At 43.1% G+C, this 20173-nt stretch overlaps 1 protein-coding gene across 2 annotated transcripts in view; it reads right to left on the reverse strand.

Moving 5' to 3' along the window:
• Nucleotides 1-20173, reverse strand: part of CFAP74 (cilia and flagella associated protein 74) — a 3161205-nt gene that overhangs the window by 1092821 nt on the left and 2048211 nt on the right. For both annotated transcript variants that reach the window (XM_044062943.1, XM_044062944.1), the window contains exon 22: nucleotides 15629-15716. In XM_044062943.1, coding sequence (XP_043918878.1) covers nucleotides 15629-15716 — 88 coding nt within the window. The remainder of the gene's footprint in view (nucleotides 1-15628; nucleotides 15717-20173) is intronic.

The raw sequence follows: 20173 nt of genomic DNA on the forward strand, positions 1-20173 counted from the left end.
TTTGCCTAATGGTTCTTGGAATTCAAAAATTCCAACGCCCTGGATCAACTAATCCTTAGTCCCACTGGGTGCTCCAATATCCTAGACCTGGTCATTACCAACATGGAAAATCGATGCTCTCCACCTATGGTCACCCCTTGTTGGTCAGGTCTGACCATAAGCTAATCACCCTTGACATCCACATCTCACCCACACCCCCCAGTAAGGAAACCTCTGTAAAAAAACTTCTCCAAAGCCAACTTCATACTACTCAAGTCAGAATTTACAAATTTCATGACACCCATGCACATGGGAACTGAAAGTTAGACTGCTAAATCCTACACTAAGGCACTGTACAAGCACATCCACTCGTGCATGAATCGTGACATTCCCAATAGAACCAATACGCTCTCCTCCAAAAAAGGAAGCATCTGGTGGTCCCTTGCCACAAACAAACTTTACAGCAAAAGGAAGAAACTGTTGCAGAAAAGAGGAAAATCCCAGGATGCAAAAAGCTTCCTTACCAGCCTCTGTAAGAAGCTGAGATCCCTCATAAAATCCTCCAAAGCTAGTTACGAAAATAAAATTGCCAAAGATTCCAAAGACAACCACAAGGCATTCTATAGCTATGTCAAGAATCTAAATGGCAATGCTCAGATCTGCTCTGAGCTACAACAGAATGGCATTAAATATATTGATCCCAAGGATACTGCCAATATCCTGGCAAATCAATTCAGTGCAAACTTCACCCCCCTCTCACCCCCTAAAGGGCCCATCTCAATACCGAAAGATTGCCAAATTCCGGTAATAACTGCCACACAGGTAAAAAACGCACTCTCCAAGCCTAGAATACAGCATCCATGGGACCAGACGACATCCCAGGCTGTGTACTACATGAACTACAAAATGAACTGGCACCTCACCTAAGTGTCATGTTTAATCATAGCCTCACCTCAGACTTCATGCCCACTGAGTGGTGCACAGCTACTGTTATCCCACTCCACAAGGGGGGACTCCAACTTGGAGCCCGGGAACTACCGCCCCATCAGTCTGACGATCCTGATCTGCAAGGCCATGGAACGTATTATCATAGAACTTATAAACAAAGACATTGGCAACCTTCAAACACTGGACCCACACAGTTTGGGTTCGTGAAGGGCCGATCTTGTCTCTTGAACCGGACTGACTTCTTCAAATCAGTCTCCAGAGCTGTGGATAAGGGTAAGGTGGTCCACACAGCCTATCTGGACCTCGCCAAGGCCTTCGACACCATCCCCCACTCTGGAATCATAAATAAACGTACTAAGCTGGGCATTAATCCCTATGTCATTCGATGGGTTGCCAACTGGCTTACTGACAGAACCCACACTGTAAAAGTAGCCGACTCCAAATCCAGCTCCAGAGAAGTGACAAGTAGAGTACCTCAGGGTTCAGTCCTGGGACCGCTCTTGTTTGGCATCTACTTCTCTGAAGTACAGGCCAACACTAAGGGACTCTGGCTAACAAAGTTCGCAGATGACTGCAAACTGGGAGCCATTAGTGAATCCCCAAATGATGTGGATATTCTACAAAAGGGCCTTACAGGAAGAGATGCTTGGTGCCAGAGCCATGGGCTCAAGCTCAATGCCAAGAAATGTATAGTTAGCCCCTTTGGGAAAAAAACATGTACCCATGAATTACCACATAGGTGGCAGTACACTAAACACCGAAAGTGTGATAAGAGACTTACGGACTCAGGTGGACAGTGGTCTCATCTTCGATAACCACATCGCCACAACAGTCAGGAAATCCTTCTATGTGGCACACCTCATCACTAAGGGCTTTTCATCCAGAAAAACGAAGGTCATTGTCCCACTGTACTCATCCCTCATTAGACCCATTATAGACTACAATGCCCCATTTGGTATGTACATCTCAAGACATCTGCAACAACTGGAAAGGCTGCAGAAATATCTCACTAAAAGAATCACAGGCCTAAAGCAGATGCCCTATGTTGACCATCTAAAAATACTCCACCTACACTCTGTCACATATCCTCTACTCAGAGGCGATCTCTGCTTAACATACAAGGCCATGTCAAACCCAGAGCTGCTGGACATGCTACACTTAAGATAATCCCGAGACACACGCTCCAGGGATCTAAACCTTGTCATTACAATGAACAAAACATGCTGGAGGGATAGGTTCCCTAGTCTCTGGAATAGACTGCCCATACTTGTCAAGCAGAGCGCCTCTTTGGCCCTCTTCAAAAGGAGCCTTGATGACTGGATGGGAGATGGGAAATTCACCCTGGGGGTCACATCAGTCGCCCTGCTAGATAGGGGTCCAGGGAAGTAAATACTGTGAGAAGAAATAGCCAGGGAATTGTTATGGCTAGGTTTGTATAGGCCCTAGGGATGATAGCCTAGTACCAACCTATGAACCTATAGACCTTATCAACAAGGACATATGCAACCTTCATAGGTTCATAGGTAGGTACTAGGCTATTGGACCTAGGGCCTATATAAGCCTAGCCAAAGGTACCCTGGCTTTCGCCACCCAAGAAAATTATTTTCCTGTGCCACTGTTGAGCAGAGCCACAGAAGTGATCCCCGAGGTGAATTTCCTATCTCCCATCCAATCATCAAGATTTTTCTTGAAGAGTGCTAATGAGGAGCTTAGTTTGATATAGATAGGTAGTTTGTTCCAGAGTATGGGAAATCTCTGGGAGAAGAATCTATCCCTCCAGCATGTTCTGTTTATTGTGGTGACGAGGTTTAGGTCCCTACAGCATGTAGCTCGTAGGGATTGAGATTTCTTTAAGTGGAGCATTTCTAAAAGCTCTGGGTTTGACATAGCTTTGTGTGTTAGGCAGAGATCGCTTCTGAGTAGGCAATATGCAACGGAGTAAAGCTGCAGTTTTTTGAGACGATCTGCATAGGGCGTCTCTTTGAGGCCGGTAATCCTCTTTGTGAGGTATTTCTGTGGCCTTTCCAGTTGTTGTAGATGTCTTGTGAGGTACATACCAAAAGGGGCATTGTACTCTATAATGGGTCTAATGAGTGACTCTTGACCAGACCCAGTTTGGTTTTGTCAGGGGTAGATCTTGCTTATGGAACGCGGTGGACTTCTTGAGAATGTCACCAAAGCCCTGGATGAGGGAAAAGCAGTACATACAGTACATGCAGTACAAACTATACAATAGAAAGAGGAAGCTACTAAATGATAAAGCAAAATCCCAAAAAGGGAAGGCATCACTGATCAGTATTAGCAAAAAACTACGGGCACACATAAAATTGTCTAAGGCCAGCTTCGAGAGAAAAATTGCACAGGACACTAAGGATAATCACAAGGCTTTCTTTAGTTATGTTAGGAACCTGGGTGGTAATTTCCAGATATGCTCAGAATTAGTCCAAAATGACAAAAAATACACCGAACCCACAGACATTGCCAACATCCTAGCTGACAGGTTCAGCGCAAGCTTCACATATTTATTGCACTTTCCTGCTGTTTGTTGAAAAAAAGAAAATTATCCTTGTTTCCCATCTTTCCTGACCTAGAGTAGTCCAAATACAGGCTTTGCTGTATTCTGGACTTTTGGAAAGTTCCTGTGTTGCCCATTTCCTTTCTTGGATAAAGGGAGGCTTCTTTGTTCACCAGTGGCAGTGGGGAGCTTGGAGCAGCCTATCTATCCCTGGAGGAGTGTTCCCAGCACAGGAATCTGGTAGTCTATTGGTCGTTTTGGGCCAATTTCTAGCTCTTTCAAGTCCCCCTGTATAAAACCCGCTTTAGCGCGGCTTTGCGCTATTTTGCGCATAGCGCAGCATCAGGCAGCGCCGCTTAATTGGGTTTAAACCATTCTCAGCTCCACAAAGTCTGCTCTTCACTTTTTCCCTTAGAAATGATCTAGTTCTCATAATAAACACCCTATTCCCACTCTAAAGCCTGGCACTTGCTCACTAAAGCAATTATATAAGTCAGCACTAAAAAATTAAAAGTACTACACCCTCACAAACTCCCCTTGAGTACTTTGTTCCCCATTGGTCCTTTTTTTCAATTATAAAGGAATTCCCAGTACTATTCTAGCATGTCCAAAGGTCAGTTGTCAATCTCCTCTCCGGTCCAGCTGGTGAATCTGGGAATCTTGAGGCAATGCTACAACTGCCTCATGTACACAGACAACCCTCTCCTCCTCCCAACAAATTCCAACACGTGAGAGATGCAACCATATAGCCAAACTGGAGGATAAGCTCTCTCAACTCAGTACTGGTGTAACCAGTCAGGAGGAGAAGGAAACCACACTCACTACAATTCCAGTCTCACATAGAACTACCACGACAGCAAACCAAACACAAACACACAAAAACATACTCGGAGGCTCTAAATAAAAATCTGCCTAAGCAGCAGAGACCTCCAAAGCAGACACCCAAGCAACCGCTACCCCAAAACAAAACACGTGCAACACATAGCTCACAAAGCCAGTGTGCCGAACAGTCACAGCCCTTAAGGCTAAACAACACACCTGATACACTTGTAATAGGTGACTCTATCGTCAGGCACACTGACGTCCCGCTCACCAGGCTGAACAAGGAGAAGGTCATGGTGAGCTGCCTGTCGGGCACGAGGATCCGCCATATAACACAAGCACTCAGGTCACTCCAAGGCAAGTACAAATATGACTCAGTCATTGTCCATGCTGGTGTGAATGACCTGAGACGTACCTCCCTGGACTACATGAAAAGAGACATAGAGGAGCTCTCTGAGCATGTAGCCCAGGCCAGTATGACCCTGACCTTGAGTAGCATCTTACCCTCACCAAGAATGATACCACAATATGAAGACAAGATGATCAATTTCAACAATTAGCTTAAGTATTGGTGTCATTCAAAGGAGATCCAATGCCTGTCTGCCTGGGATGACATGCTCGACAAGCCACGATGCTTCGCTAGGGATGGCTTGCACCTGTCACCCCTGGGCTTTCGAATATTGGCAAAGGCTCTTGCCACCCCCATAGTGCCTTTTTTAGGCAAGGCTCAAAAGACAAACCCACCTCCATAGGTATCACAAGGGATAAGAAACTAAGAGTAATGCTACTCAACGCCAGAAGTCTAAACCTCAAGATGCACGCACTCAAAACTCTCCTTAGCATGGAGAACAGCGATATCTGTGCAGTAACAGAAACCTGGTTCAAGGCTCCCGAGAGCACCCCAGCACTACCAGGTTATATCTCATACCATGTTTTTCGGCCCCAAAACTTGGCACAGCACGAAGCATCAGAGACTATCCATGTGCAACTAACAGTGGGTAAAACTGCCTTCCAGTTTATAGCCTGCTACAGACCACCCTCCCAAACCCAGGAACCCCACTCGGCCTTCCTGAGAACACTGGAAAATATGAAGGTCTCTCCAAACACCATTATATTGGGCGACTTCAACTACCCTAACATAGACTGGGAGCATTACACTAGCTCCAACACCCTAGCCCGAAGGTTCCTAAAATTTATAAACTCAAATGCTATGGAATAACTTGTTGCCACTCCCACAAGAGGGGAAAACATACTGGGCCCGATCATCACCAACATGGGGACTCTATGCTCCAGACCAGAAGTGTATCCCTCACTGGTAAGATCAGACCATAAACTAATCTCACTAGATATTCACATCCCGACCCCAGTCCCTGCCCAGAAAACCACAGTGAAAAACTTCTCTAAAGCAAATTTCACACTCCTCAAAACCAAGGTGGAATCCTTCAAAGCCCCCAGGCCTGTGGAAAATACGGCCCAGACCAGAGAATCCTTTATAAACGCATTCTATGAACACCTTCAGGAATGCATGGATCATGCAATCCCAAATAAAACCAAGACCCAATCCTCCAAAGTTAGGCGTCCTGTCTGGTGGACCCCAGCCATAAACAAACTATACAATAGAAGGAGGAAGCTACTACATGATAGAGCAAAATCCCAAAAAGGGAAGGCATCTCTGATCAGTATTAGCAAAAAACTACGGGCACTCATAAAATCGTCTAAGGCCAGCTTCGAGAGAAAAATTGCACAGGACACTAAGGATAATCACAAGGCTTTCTTTAGTTATATTAGGAACCTGGGTGGGAATTCCCAGATATGCTCAGAATTTGTCTAAAATGACAAAAAATACACCGAACCCACAGACATTGCCAACATCCTAGCTGACAGGTTCAGCGCAAACCTCTCCCCCCCCTTCTCCACCAAAAGGGCAAATATCTATCCCAGCAGAGTGCTGCCCCCATGACATCTCAGATGCTCAGGTAAGAGCCGCCCTCTCCAAAGCAAAAAACACAGCATCAATGGGACCAGACGGTGTCCCGGGCTGCGTCCTACATGAACTCCAAGAAGAACTAAACCCAAACATAAAACTACTGTTCAATCTCAGCCTTACTACAGGATATGTACCCAAAGAGTGGCGTACAGCAACAGTGGTCCCTCTCCACAAAGGTGGTGCCTCAACGGATCCTGGAAACTATCGCCCCATAAGCCTGACTAGCTTGGTCTGCAAAGCTATGGAAAGGATCATCATGGACCTCATAAACAAAGATATTGGGGACCTACAGACACTGGATCCAACCCAGTTCGGCTTTGTTAAGGGCAGATCCTGCCTCTTAAACCTGGTTGATTTCTTTGAAACAGTCACCAAGGCCATTGACGAGGGGAAGGTGGTCCACACAGCCTACCTGGACTTTGCAAAAGCCTTCGATACAATACCCTACTCGGGCATTATAGATAAGCTCACCAGCTTAAATATAAACCCCTATGTCACTAGATGGGTTGCAAACTGGCTCAAGGACAGAACCCACATGGTTAGAATTGCTGGAGCCATGTCAGACTCCAAACCAGTTACAAGTGGCATCCCACAAGGCTCAGTCCTGGGACCTCTCTTGTTCGGTATATATTTCTTGGAGGTACAGGCTAACACGGAAGGACTGTGGCTGACCAAGTTCGCAGATGACTGCAAACTGGGTGCCATAATCAACTCTCCAGCCGACACAAGCATCCTACAAAAGGGCCTCATAGAAACAGACAACTGTTGCCAGAGCCATGGCCTCAAGCTAAACGCCAAAAAGTGTATAGTCATCCCCTTTGGCAAAAACAAAGTGCCCACAAATTACCACATAGGTGGTAATCCATTAAGTATGGAAGAAGTAATTAGGGACCTGGGGATCCAAGTTAATAGCGATCTCTCATTTGACAACCATGTGGTCAAAGTGGTTAGAAAAACATTTTGTATAGCCCACCTAATCATGAAGGGATTCACATCTAGAACAGGGGAGGTCATCGTGCCTCTTTACTCAACCCTCATCAGGCCCATAATTGAGTACACTGCCCCTTTTGGGATGTACCTTACCAGACACCTGCAGCAACTGGAAAGACCCCAAAAGTACCTCACCAAGAGGATCAAAGGGCTCAATCAGATGCCATATGCTGCCCGGTTAAAGAAACTCCAGCCCTACTCAATGGCATACCGCCTGCTCAGAGGCGATCTGTGCCTGACGTATAAAGCCATGTCCAACCTGGAATTGATGGACATGCTGCAGCTCAGAAAATCCAAATCCCATCGAGCTATGCGCTCGAGAGACTTGAACCTCAGCACTGAAATAAATAGGACATGCTGGAGGGACAGATTCATAACCCAGAAGCTCCCTTCACTCTGGAATAAAATCCCAGTCCAGGTTAGGCAGAGTCCCTCATTGACTCTCTTCAAGAGGAATCTTGATGAGTGGATGGGAGATAGTAGGTTTACCCCGGGTATCACTTTTGTGTCACTGTTAGACAGAGGCACAGTATACTAACCTCGAAAAAGGGCGTAGCAAAATTCATTTAAAATGGGTGGCGAAAGCCAAACACACTCTGGCTAGGCTTATAAATGCCCTAGGGCAGATAGCCTAGTATGAATCTATAAACCTAATGGTGAGCAATGCTGCCTCTATTACAGTAATCTAAAGCTAAACATACCAACCTCCAGGAATGATCAAAGGCTGAGGTGAGGGAGCAAGCATCACTTAAATACTATAAACATGACATGGTTTAAACATCAATATGCAAACTACCAATGTCTGTCAAGTAATGTCAAACAGATTCCAATTTCTTTCCCCACAGTCCCTGAAACAGAGTAAAGAAAATGCGTACTTGTACAGGACGGGGATTGAATGCCTCAAGGAGTGCTTGGGTGAATATACCTGTTGCAGGTACTATAGTCTGATAAGTTAACAAACAAGTCAGTTGTTATACCAGTACTCAATAGTTATGTGTTTTAAGGGTTTACTATATTATCACATGTACAGAATAGTACTTAAAACATATATATTAATACATGCAGAACATCATTAGTGTGTGTTTCCCAATAGCTTTCTCTCAAATTCCTGATGTAGCTCATAGGTAGGTACTAGGCTATTGGCCCAAGGGCCTAAGTAAGCCTAGCCAACAAGGTTCCCTGGCTTACGCCGCCCAAGAAAGTTAATTTCCTGTGCTCCTGTCGAGCAGAGCCACAGAGGTGATCCCTGGGGTAAACCTACTATCTCCCATCCACTCATCAAGATTCCTCTTGAAGAGAGTCAATGAGGTACTCTGCCTAACCTGGACTAGGATTTTATTCCAGAGTGAAGGGAGCTTCCTATTTCCCATCCACTCATCAAGATTTTTCTTGAAGAGTGCTAATGAGGAACTTTGCTTGACATAGATGGGTAGCTTGTTCCAGAGTATAGAATGTCTCTGGGACAGGAATCTATCCCTCCAGCATGTGCTGTTTATTGTGGTGACAAGGTTTAGGTCCCTAGAGTGTGTAGCTCGGAGGGATTGGGATTTCTTTAGGTGTAGCATGTCCAACAGCTCTGGGTTTAACATAGCTTTATATGTTAGGTAGAGATCTCCTCAGAGTAGGCGATATGCTACACAGTAAACCTGGAGTTTTTTGAGACAGTCAGTGTAGGGCATCTGTTTGAGGCTAGTAATCCTCTTTGTGAGGTACTTTTGTGGCCTTTCCGGCTGCTGCAGATGTCTTGTGAGGTACATTCCAAAAGGGGCATTGTACTCTATAATGGGTCTAATGAGTGCCGAGTAGAGGGGAACAATGACCTCTTTTTTCCTGGATGAGAACCCTTTTGTGAAGAGGTGTGCTACATAAAAGGATTTCCTGACTACTGTGGTGATGTGATTATCAAAAGAGAGACTACTGTCCACCTGGGTCCCAAGGTCTCTTATCACACATTCGGCATTAAGTAGACTGCCGTTTATTTGGTAGTTCATGGGTACAGAGTTTTTACCAAAGGGGATGACGATGCACTTTTTGGCACTGAGCTTGAGGCCATGCCTCTGACACCAGGCATCTGTCTCAGAGAGGTCCTTCTGTAGGATGTCCACATCATTTGGGGACACGACTATGGCTCCTAGTTTGCAGTCATCTGTGAACTTCATTAGCCAGAGGCCTTCTGTGTTAGCTTGTACTTCAGAGAAGTAGATACTAAACAGGAGAGGTCCCAGGACTGAACCCTGTGGTACTCCACTTGTCACTGGTTTGAAGTCAGATTTGGAGTATGCAACTTTTACACTGTGGGTTCTGTCAGTGAGCCAGTTGGCAACCCATCTTGTGAAGTAGGGATTTATACCTAGTTTCGTGAGTTTAGCTATAATTCCAGAATGGGGGATGGTGTCGAAAGCCATGGCAAGGTCAAGATAGGCTGTGTGAACCACCTTACCCTCGTCTACGGTTTTGGTTATCGCGTCAAAGAAGTTGATCAGGTTCAGAAAGCATGATCTGCCCTTCACAAACCCGAACTGGGTGGGGTCCAGAGTTTGGAGGTTACCAGTGTCTTTGTTTATGAGTTCCATGATGATATGTTCCATGGCCATGCAGACCAGGCTCGTCAGGCTAATAGGGCGATAGTTCCCAGGGTCAGTGGTGATTCCCCCTTTGTGGAGTGGGATAACTGTTGCTGTGCGCCATTCAGTGGGCACAAAGCCTGATGTGAGACTATGATTGAACATGGTGCTTAGGTGGGGAGCCAGTTCGTTCTGAAGTTCGTGTAAAACACAGCCAGGGATGTTGTCCGGTCCCATGGATGCTGTGTTTTTGGTTTTAGAGTGCAGCTTTTACCTGCATAGATGTGATTACAGGGACTCTGCATTCTTCCTGTATAGATATGGGCCATTTAGGCAGTGAGAGGGGGGTAAAATTAGCACTGAACCTATCTGCCAGGATGTTGGCAATATCAGTTGGTTCTCTAATTTTCGTGCCGTTGTGTTGTAATTCAGAGCAGATCTGGGTGTTGCCATTGAGATTCTTGACATAGCTATAGAATGCTTTGTGGTTGCCCTTAGAATCAGTGGTGATTTTGTTTTCATAGCTAGCTTTGGAGGATCTTATAAGGGATCTCAGCTTCTTACTGAGGTTGACCAGGGAGCTTCTCCACTCATGGGATTTTAGTCTCTTTTGCAACAGTTTCTTCCTTCTGTTGTAGAGTTTGTTTATGGCAGGGGACCACCAGATTGGCTTTCTTTTTTTGGAGGATACAGTCTTGGTTCTGTTTGGGATAGCATGATCCATGCACTCGTGTAAGTGCTTATAGAGTGCATTTGTGTAGGATTCAGCAGTCGTAACTGTAATGTCCATCTGCATGGGGGTCATGAAGTTCACCACTTCTGTCTTAAGAAGCACGAAGTTGGCTTTGGAGACATTTTTTACCATGGTTTCCTTAATGGTGGGTGAGGGCAGGATGCGGATATCTAGGATGATTAGCTTATGGTTGGATCTGACCAACAAGGAGGTGACTTCAGATGTGGAACACCGGTCACTCATGTTGGTAATGACTAGGTCTAGGACATTGTGGCCCCTGGTGGGGGTGTGGATAAGTTGATCCAGGGCATTGGAATTTATGAATTCCAGAAAGCGTTGCGTGAAGGAGTTGGTACATGAGTAGTTTTCCCAGTTAATGGTTGGGTAGTTGAAATTGGCCATTATTAGGGTGTTTGGTTGAACCCTAATATTTTCCAGTATATCAAGAAAAGAGGAGTGGGAATCCTGGGGCATGGTGGGGGATCTGTAGCAAGCTACAATTTGGACTGCAGTTTTGCCCAGAGTTAGTTGCACCTGGATAACCTCAGATGCATTATGATGTGCAACTAGCCTGGAGGTGTAGCTATCCTTAATGAATATGGACACACCTCCGCCTTTGGTGTTCTGGTCCAGGTTAGATGGAAGAAAAGTGTGGTATGAGTTATAGCCTGGTAATGCAGGGGTGCTCTCTAGAGCCTTGAACCAGGGTCTCAGTCACTGCACAGATATCGACGTTCTCTATTTTAAGGAGTGCATTTTGAGATTTAGACTTCTAGCATTGAGTAGCATTACCCTCAGTTTTTTCTGGCCTGTTCCTGTTATGATTGTGAATTTGTCATTTGAACCTTGCCTAAAAAAGACACTATAGGGGCGGCAAGACCCTTAGCCAATATCTGGAATCCCAGGGGCAACAGGTGCAGGCTATCTCTGGCAAAGCATTGTGGTCTGTCGACCATGTCGTCCCAGGCAGACAGATACTGGATCCCCTTAGAATGACACCAGAAGCTTAACCAATAGTTGAAGTCAATTATTTTGTCCTTGTACTGCGGTATCATTCTGGGCAATGGCAGGATGCTACTCAGGGCTAGGGTCATACATGCCTCGGCTACAAGATCAGAGAGCTCTTCCATGTCTCTCTTCATGTAGTCCAGGGAGGTACGTCTCAGGTCGTTCACACCAACATGGACAATGACAGAGTCATATTTGTACTTGTTGTGGAGTGACCTGAGTGCATGGGTTATGTGGTGGATCCCGGCACCCGACAGGCAGCTGACAATAACCTTCTCCTTGTTTAGCCTGGTGAGTGGGACATCAGTATGCCTGACTATATAGTCACCTATGACTAGTGTGTTCACTACGTTGTTTTGCCTTATGGGCTGTGGTTTATTGGCACACTGAGTCTGTGGGCTATGTATCATTTGAGTTGTGTTGGGGGGGTGGAGGTTGCTTGTGTTTCTGCTTTGAAGGTCTCTGTTGCTTGAGCAAATTATTATTGAGAGCCTCTGTGAATGTTTTTGTGTTTCTATGTGTGGATTTTGGTGGTGTAGGTTTAGTGGGACTATGTGATGAATGTGGTGTGGTGCAAGTGTTTACCTTTTCCTCTTGACTGCCAGGTTCAGTCTTGGTTGGAGAGAGCTTTACCTCCAGTTTGGCTAGATAAGTGCATCCCTCACAGGTTGTGGTGTTGGGTGGTAGGAGGAGTGGGATGTCTGTGTACATGAGGCAGCTGCTACATTGCCCCAAGATGCCCAGATTCATCAGATAGACAGGAGAGAACACTGGGAGCGGACCCTTGGACATGCCTGAATAAAAAAACTACTTTCCTCTAGACAAGTGAGGAAAGTGAGTATAGGAGCTGAATCTGTACCTGGATCTTGTGGTAGATAGGCTACCTAGTGATTACCACTCCCACTGATAAGCTAAAATGCTTCCCTCCAACACAGAAAGGCTTGGGGGGCTCAGAAGCTTACAAACAGTCCTGGATACAGCAAATCTGTATCTGGACTAGACTAGTTACAGGAAAGGTGGGAAACAAGTGCAAATCGGGCTTTTAAACCAGAAAGTTGAAAGAGATGGAAAAACTGCCCAAACGGCCAATAAACTACAATTTTTGGGCCAGAAACCACTCTTGTTATAGATAGGCTACCTAGTGCTGACCACTCCAACTGATAAGCTAGAAGGCTTCCCTCCAACACAGAAAGGCTTTGGGGGCTTAGAAGCTTACAAACAGTCCTGGTTACAGCAAATCTGTATCTGGACTAGACTTGTTACAGGAAAGGCAGGAAACAAGCTTAGAATTTTCTTTTTTTGTCATGATGTGAATGCAGTGCCTGGAAGGTTACATGTAATGAACATTGTGGGTACAATTCCCTTAAAGGTTTGATATTGCTGCCTCTTTTATTTTTTCATTCTACAAGTAAGTGATACACACATTTAGTGTGTGTGTTTTACTGCAGGATTCTTTCAGGCTCCTGATAAAATATAGCATGTAAAGGGAAGCATGATAATTTATCAACATGCAGAAATGTCGACATGGACATCATCAAACCCAGATGGTTGAAGCAAATATGCATTGATCCACAAAGGATCAAAATGAAGAGAAAACCAGTGTTTTTGCAGGGGCAAGTCCTCCTGCATCCTCCATGTGGGTGGATGTGACCATCAGCCCCTGCTAATTATATATACCAGCTCTGAGATCATTCTACAGAGGGGAAAGGGCAAATTCCCTGATCTCTGCTATACCTAAGTCTCAGCATAAGAAAGCCTGTAAGGTTCAACAAGCTGATTTTTAATCATCTGTATCACCATTCTCACCACTAACAAAAGGAAACGTCTTATGGAACATTATGCGGTCTATGTAAAGTAAGTGCCTTTAAAGTTACAGGTAATGAAGACTTTAGGTTCACGCCCCCTAGAGGTTGGATATTGTCACCTCTTTCATCCTGCAAGTGTGTAACACACACCATTAGTGTGTGTTTTACTGCAGGCTTTTTTCAGGCTCCTGATACAGTGCAGTACTTAAAGTTAGTGCCTTTGAATTAACAGATGATAAAGTCTTTGATTTCAAGTCTCACTGTCATTTCCATTCTATATATTTATTATTTATATTTTCTTTCCATTTATTTTACATTTAAATGCATCAAAAGCCAGACCACCACCCCAACCTCCAGGCTTGTCACCCCACCACCAGTGGCTACAACACCACAGGCAGCAGTGCTCCAGCTGCTACTGTCACTTGCACCCCCCCCCCTTCACAGTAGCATCAGGAGTGGCCACTTCCACTGTCATACTCATGAAGGTGTTGCAATAACACCTGTAGCAAGCAGATATTATTGCAGTACCTGCAACAATCAGTAGCAGTGGAGATGACACATATGTTAACCAGGTGTCAGCTGGAGGTAATTGTGGGGGTACATTACTGACAGGTGGCTGAATGCCCAAATCAGCCAGCATGAGAATCTGCTTTGGTGACTCATGGAGTTATGCCCCAGCCCCACATTGGCATCAACATTAAAGCCAGGGCCCAGTGCTGAGGGAAGCAACAGTGGGGAATAAACTCCCACTAGATTGTGACTGGCAGGGAGTGCAGCTGTGCATTCCATCCTATCTACCAACTCAGTTTCCCTCCCCCTTTTGTGTCTCTGTCCACCCCTATTTGTTGTCCAATCCTCCTATCACCACTGTCTTTCCTCTTTGTGTCTGCTACCTTCTCCATTGTGTTCCTCATCCCTGATTGTGGCAGCATATTTCCTGTCAGTCTTATCTATCTTCTGTGTTTACTCATGTGCCCTGTTGCTACCCTAACTCTCTTACCTTTCTTTTCTTCTTATTTCCATTACTACCTTCCCCATCTTACCATCTCCTTACATATATATAAAATGGGAATCTGACCTCACAAACTAATCCTTCTTTCCTCACTTCCATCGTGCTCATTCCTTAATTCCATAACTAATGTTCTACTCTCTACTTGCTTCCCACTTTTTGCCACTTTCCTATCTTTTCAGTTCCAACCTTTAATCTGGTCAAACAACATATGCAAACTTCATGATCCTTTAAGGCTGCCACGTAACTTATCTTTCTTGCTGATATTGTGCACATGGGATCAGGAAGAACACAACTGAGGCATGTGCATGACTGATAAGTACTGCTGTTGCTTGTACCTCCCTGTGGCTGCACCATGTTACTATCTGCTCCTCCCACAGTCCATGCTGAGGCCATGGCAGGGATACTTAATGAGAGTTGTTATTCACTCACTCTCACCTAGCCACATTCATTGAGGCAATGGAGCATGTTGTAGGCACATAGAATAAACAGATGAGGGCTAGTCATGATTATGTTCATGCTGTTTCTGAATCACAGTGGATGTACATGTCTGCAAGTACATGCTAAATGCATGTATAATGTATTAGTCATAAGTCCACTAGACAAAACAAGTAGCAGAGGAGGAGCAAAGTTCACTCATACAGGGTCAGTATTTAAAAAGGGTAAGAAATATCTAAGAAATTCATTCTTGAATGATGTAATTGTGCAACAATAATACATGCTTGTGTGACGGTACAACAGGAGTTAGCTACGCCTGACTTTTTTTTCAAAATTCAAGCTTTGATCTCTTGATCAGAACACCAGTTATTTGTAAATCTTGCATCGTTCACTCAGACATAAGTTACTGCTAAAATATTCATGGTACTTGAGCAACACGACAAACAAAGCAGTTGTGCATTACGAAGTATAACCATAATTTTTCAATGTGAAACTAGTAATTCTGTATAAGAATGAATGCTACTACCTTTGCAAATAAAGTTCTAAACCAACAAGTTTGAAATGGAAAGGCTGAAACTGAAAACTATTTCTGAAATGTAAGGTTTCAAACACAAACAGTAAACTATGCGTTTTGCAATTCTCTCCACATTTCATAACACTTTACATATTTCTAGAATAAACATCTTGCAAACTACATTTTAATATCAGGATATCCCATGTGTTCTCCGTGATATAAAAACTGGTAATATTCCAGTTCTTTCTGGCTTTCAAACAAGTTTAATATTTACACTACACGTGTAACCTCTGGGGAGAAAAAATGCATTACTAACCTGGTCTGCTACGTAAATAGTCATTGGTGCTTCCAGAACTCCAGTGTCTTTATCAAAATATTGTGCAGCATCTTCTGGCAGCGAATGCCTAAAGTAAAACACATTGATCTTAATTTAGTAAACTGGATTTCTGATGAATAATAGTTGAACTTTTCAAGCAAATTCCTGACAGTGGGGTTTTATTAAATGACAAATGTGTCAGATCTAGTAAAACATTTCAGACTTGGTTTTTAAGCAAGTTTCACTTTTTTAACAATAAATATTAGATTACGTATGTCAGGAACTATTCACATTTACATTACTGACTGTCTTCTTCAGCTTAGGTTCATTGGTAAGTAATAGGTAATCACTCTGCAGACAATTACAAGTCTAGCAAAGAACCCATATTCAGCACTTTTCTCCAAACTGAAGGAGGCCAAGGCAATATAGACCAGGGGAGAATATGAGGTCATCCATCTATTTTTTTTTTTTTGGTTTACTTTGAAGGTGGCAAGGGTGCTACTCTGCTTGACGTGTTCAGGAAGTTTGTTTCAGAGGAGGAGTACATGCTGGGATATGAATCCATCACAACATGTCTTATTTATCTGGTACTGAAGGTTTAGTTCCTTTAACGTTATATTTGTGGGGCCATTTGTTCTGTAAAGGAATAAAGATTCTAAGTGTGTCAGATCTTTCATAGCTCAAAAGGCTAGAAACAGACAACCCACAAAGGAGTCTATAAGAAACTGAGTATAGAGACAGTGCTGCCAGGATGTCCTGATAAGTAAGATTTTTGAGGCCAAAGGGGACTTCCAATATGTCGTTCAACTTAACGGCAGGATGAATTTGCTTCCCTCCCTCTACTTAAGTTAAAACCTATTAGAAAAAAATCAGAAAGAATGGCAGGATGAATCTGCTTCCCTCCCTCTACTTAAGTTAAAACCGATTAGAAAAACTCAGAAAGAACTTGTTATATCAAATAGTGCTTTAACCTTGACAGAAAATAATTTGAATGTCTAAAGGTAGGAAGAAAACCCCACAAACCCAGATACCAAGACTACAACAAGTGGTCAAATTGTCAGTAGCCAACTGTTGGGATGAGTCTGTGACATGATGTCTTCCTGGAGAAAAATAAATTGAGATGGCAGTAGAAGCCAAAAATAGATGTATGAAGAAGTTATGAAAGTCAGCACCACATTAATGGACTACCAAAAGCTTACAGATGGCAGACTGGATGAGGCTGAAGCTACTATTATGAATCACTACAATGAAATATCCGAACTTCAAAAAGCCCAACAAGAGGCAGAGGTTAGGCTGATAGCACTGGAAGCAGCTTGTGAAGAAACAGAAGACAAATTAAGGGAATTAGAAGCAGAAAACAAAGGGAAAATCTAAGGTTGGCAAATGTACTTCAGAGTTTAGAGGGAAAAGAAAGAAAGGACATTGTTGTGTCTTTATTAAGTAAATGGACTGATCTCCCATGAGAACAGTTCCACCTAGACAGAGTACCAACCACAGAAACAAGGTCTCAGGTACTTACGTACAATAATTATGAAAGTACAAACCTTTCAACGTAAGGAACTCCTTTCTCTTTTATGGCAGAAGGGTAAAGAGGCCCTTTATTGATCAGGATTACTCCCCAGTGACAAGGCAAAGGCAGGCACAGTTTGCTCCATTATTTAATCATTGCCAGCAACTGAATCTTATGATTTATACTCTTGTAACACTAGCGGACCAGAGTTCCGCTGTGGCGACCCCTAACTGGGAAAACCCGAAAGACACAACAACCAGTAAATCTTTTTTCCATATGGCCCAAAGAATTTTTTGGATTCCCAAAAACATCCTCATAGGTACTGGGGATATACAAGCATTAAAGAAACAATTTGGTAATGAGTGCAGAGAAACTACTTAATCTGTGAAGCAAAAATGGGATAGGTGTCCAATGAAGCCCTTCCCCATCTTCAATAAAAAAAAATGACTGACAAGCAGAAAGAGGCAGAACAACAATTAAGAAAGGTACAGCAACTGTTAAAAGCTGGAGCAGGAGATAGATAGAGCCTGTATAAATGAAGAGGATGAAAATCAGCAGTCCATAGTATTTAGTTTCTATTCAACATTAAGTGTAGTGTTTGACAGTAAAAGTTTGAAAACAAACAAGAAGAGAGTAAGTAAAAGCATGTATTGTGTTTTTGGACAGACATAAAGGACTGTAAATGTGAATTGTGGGTGTGGTTGATAATCACATTATGAAAGGCACTTCAGTGTGAAGCTGAAAAGATACAAACCATGGATGCTGGTAAGCACTAGACAGTTTGGAGTGCCTCCTTAACACAAACCAAGAAAATTTAAATACTTTATTGTACTGTAAGCAAGAGGATATTGGGCTCCTGATGTCTGTATATTTTGCAAATCTGATTGTAATTTTTCATTCCAGTAAAAAAAGCATGAGTAGTTGAGGAGTTGTCTAGCTCAATAATTGTAGTGTCTTAGGGTATGGGCCCTTTACACAACCAAGTTTCTAGCAAGAGAAGGATCTTTATGAAAGCAATTGAAGAAAGGCACTGGCCATGCCTGTAGATTATCAACAAGAGAAGAAGGGGGGTACTAATTCACGGGAAACAAAGTAGTGAGAGTGTAGTTAATGGCTTGCCTTTAAACAAAAGAAATGGGTGGCAAGGAGACAACAGCAAGGCTAAAATGAGGAGGAAAAATACAAAATACTTAGCTACAGTCCAAGGCCAGATCCAGCACAAGGTGACCTACATAGCATCCTAGGGCCTGACACTGGTTGGGGGGCCCAGCCATACAAACTTATTTTTTCCATTCTTTTTAAGAGGTCCATGTCTTAAGACTTCCAATTCCCTGTGAGCGAATGCACTCAGATGTTTAATTTTACACTCAGTATTTTAAAGTTGGGCAGCCTGGAGAAGATATTTGAATTATGCCAAGCAATTCTTTATTTTTTGAATTTATTGCATTACAACTGCTTTAGTGGAGCACTCAGGTTAGTGCAGCACAGGTTTAACAGTGTGTGCATGTGTGTTTGTCTATAATATCCCAGTTACTCTTACAGTCTAGTTAAGTGAATTGCTCAGAGTAAACCCTGCTCCTTATCCATGTGAGACATGGGCAAGTCCTCCTTTAAATTTTTTTTTTTATTTTGTTATAAATCACTGAGGATTACAATCCGTCAATGCCAGTTATAGAGTTTCATAGTTATGCAATTCATAAAATAAATGTTTGTGCAAAACCTGCTGATCCATTAACTTTTTAAGTGATTTGGAGTAGTCTACTTTTATCTGTCTCAGTTTTTGAGAATGTCTCTGATTTTGCCTCATATTTATGCCCTGCCTTGTCCTTGAGCAAGTCATTTAACCAGACAGTACTTTGGGGCAACTTGAAATTTGGGCTAAGCTTCTCAATGGTCCCCTAGAATGCAAACTTAGTAACGATCCATGAACCAGACTAGTTATGGTATAAATGAAGGAAACTGATTGTAGTAAAAAAGAACATCATCATATGATCTACATTCTTTCGATATAATCCTTGGTTTCCTTCTTCTGATGAATGTTGTCAATGTGTTTATTGTTTAGCTGTGAATAAATTTGACAGTATGAAGTCTATGAATTTAGCCTTAATATTTTAAACTATGAATACATTTTTATTTAGCTTGTTTCTGCAGACACACTGGTGTGAAACTCAGTGTGTTTGGGCTACAACATGTTGTCTAGCACTTAGTGCAGATGAGTAAGGCTGTGAGCTGTTAAAGAGTCGCTTCCTGTAGTAAGTGGTTTGATTCCCTCAACCTTATGTGACTCTGCCAAGTTATTTCACCAGACATTACTCCTGGGGTGCTCCTTAAAAAGAGAAACTTGTATCTACTGGTTTGCCCTAGGCTGTTCGCAAATGCGTTACACATTTGTTTTTTGAATTCCTGCACCCTTCACATAGACACGAATTAGTACTTCACTATACATTATTTGAGTATGAATCTCAGCATGTCTTTGGTAGTTTAAAGGGTTGCCAGATGCATTTCCATTAAATGTGAGATCAAGGGAAGAGAAATTTACTGATTCTCATGCTACTTATATTTTCAGTGTGACAGTGTATTTTCTTTTGTTTTGAAAATGTTTCAGTGTTTTTTTTTCTGAAAAATTTGAAAAACAAGTTTTAAATGAAATCTAAATTTCTGTGAAAACTGTAAAAGTAAAAGAAGAAAATACTATGTACAGTGACAGGTTTGAACTCTGCTTATGGTAACTGGGAAGAGATAGCCAAGTAACAGGATCCTGGTATGGCTGGGGCCTATTTCACTACATTGTATGGGACCACACTTGTCCACAATCCAGTTCTGTTGACTCCAGCTCTGTTGAGTCTAAAGGTGTATGCTGCATATTATGCTTGATTTTTGTATGACTTGCGCATACTGAACAAAAGTTGCAGCAGCACATATATTGTCTTCAGTTGTTTTGCTTTATTCACTGGTTCATAGGAGGTTACTAGGCTAACGGCCCTAGAGCCCTTACAATCCTAGCCATATTCATCCAGAGTTGCCACAATTGTTGG

This window comes from Protopterus annectens, chromosome 2.part1 (assembly GCF_019279795.1).
Source record: "Protopterus annectens isolate FY-2018-M chromosome 2.part1, PAN1.0, whole genome shotgun sequence".
Taxonomy (NCBI): domain Eukaryota; kingdom Metazoa; phylum Chordata; order Ceratodontiformes; family Protopteridae; genus Protopterus; species Protopterus annectens.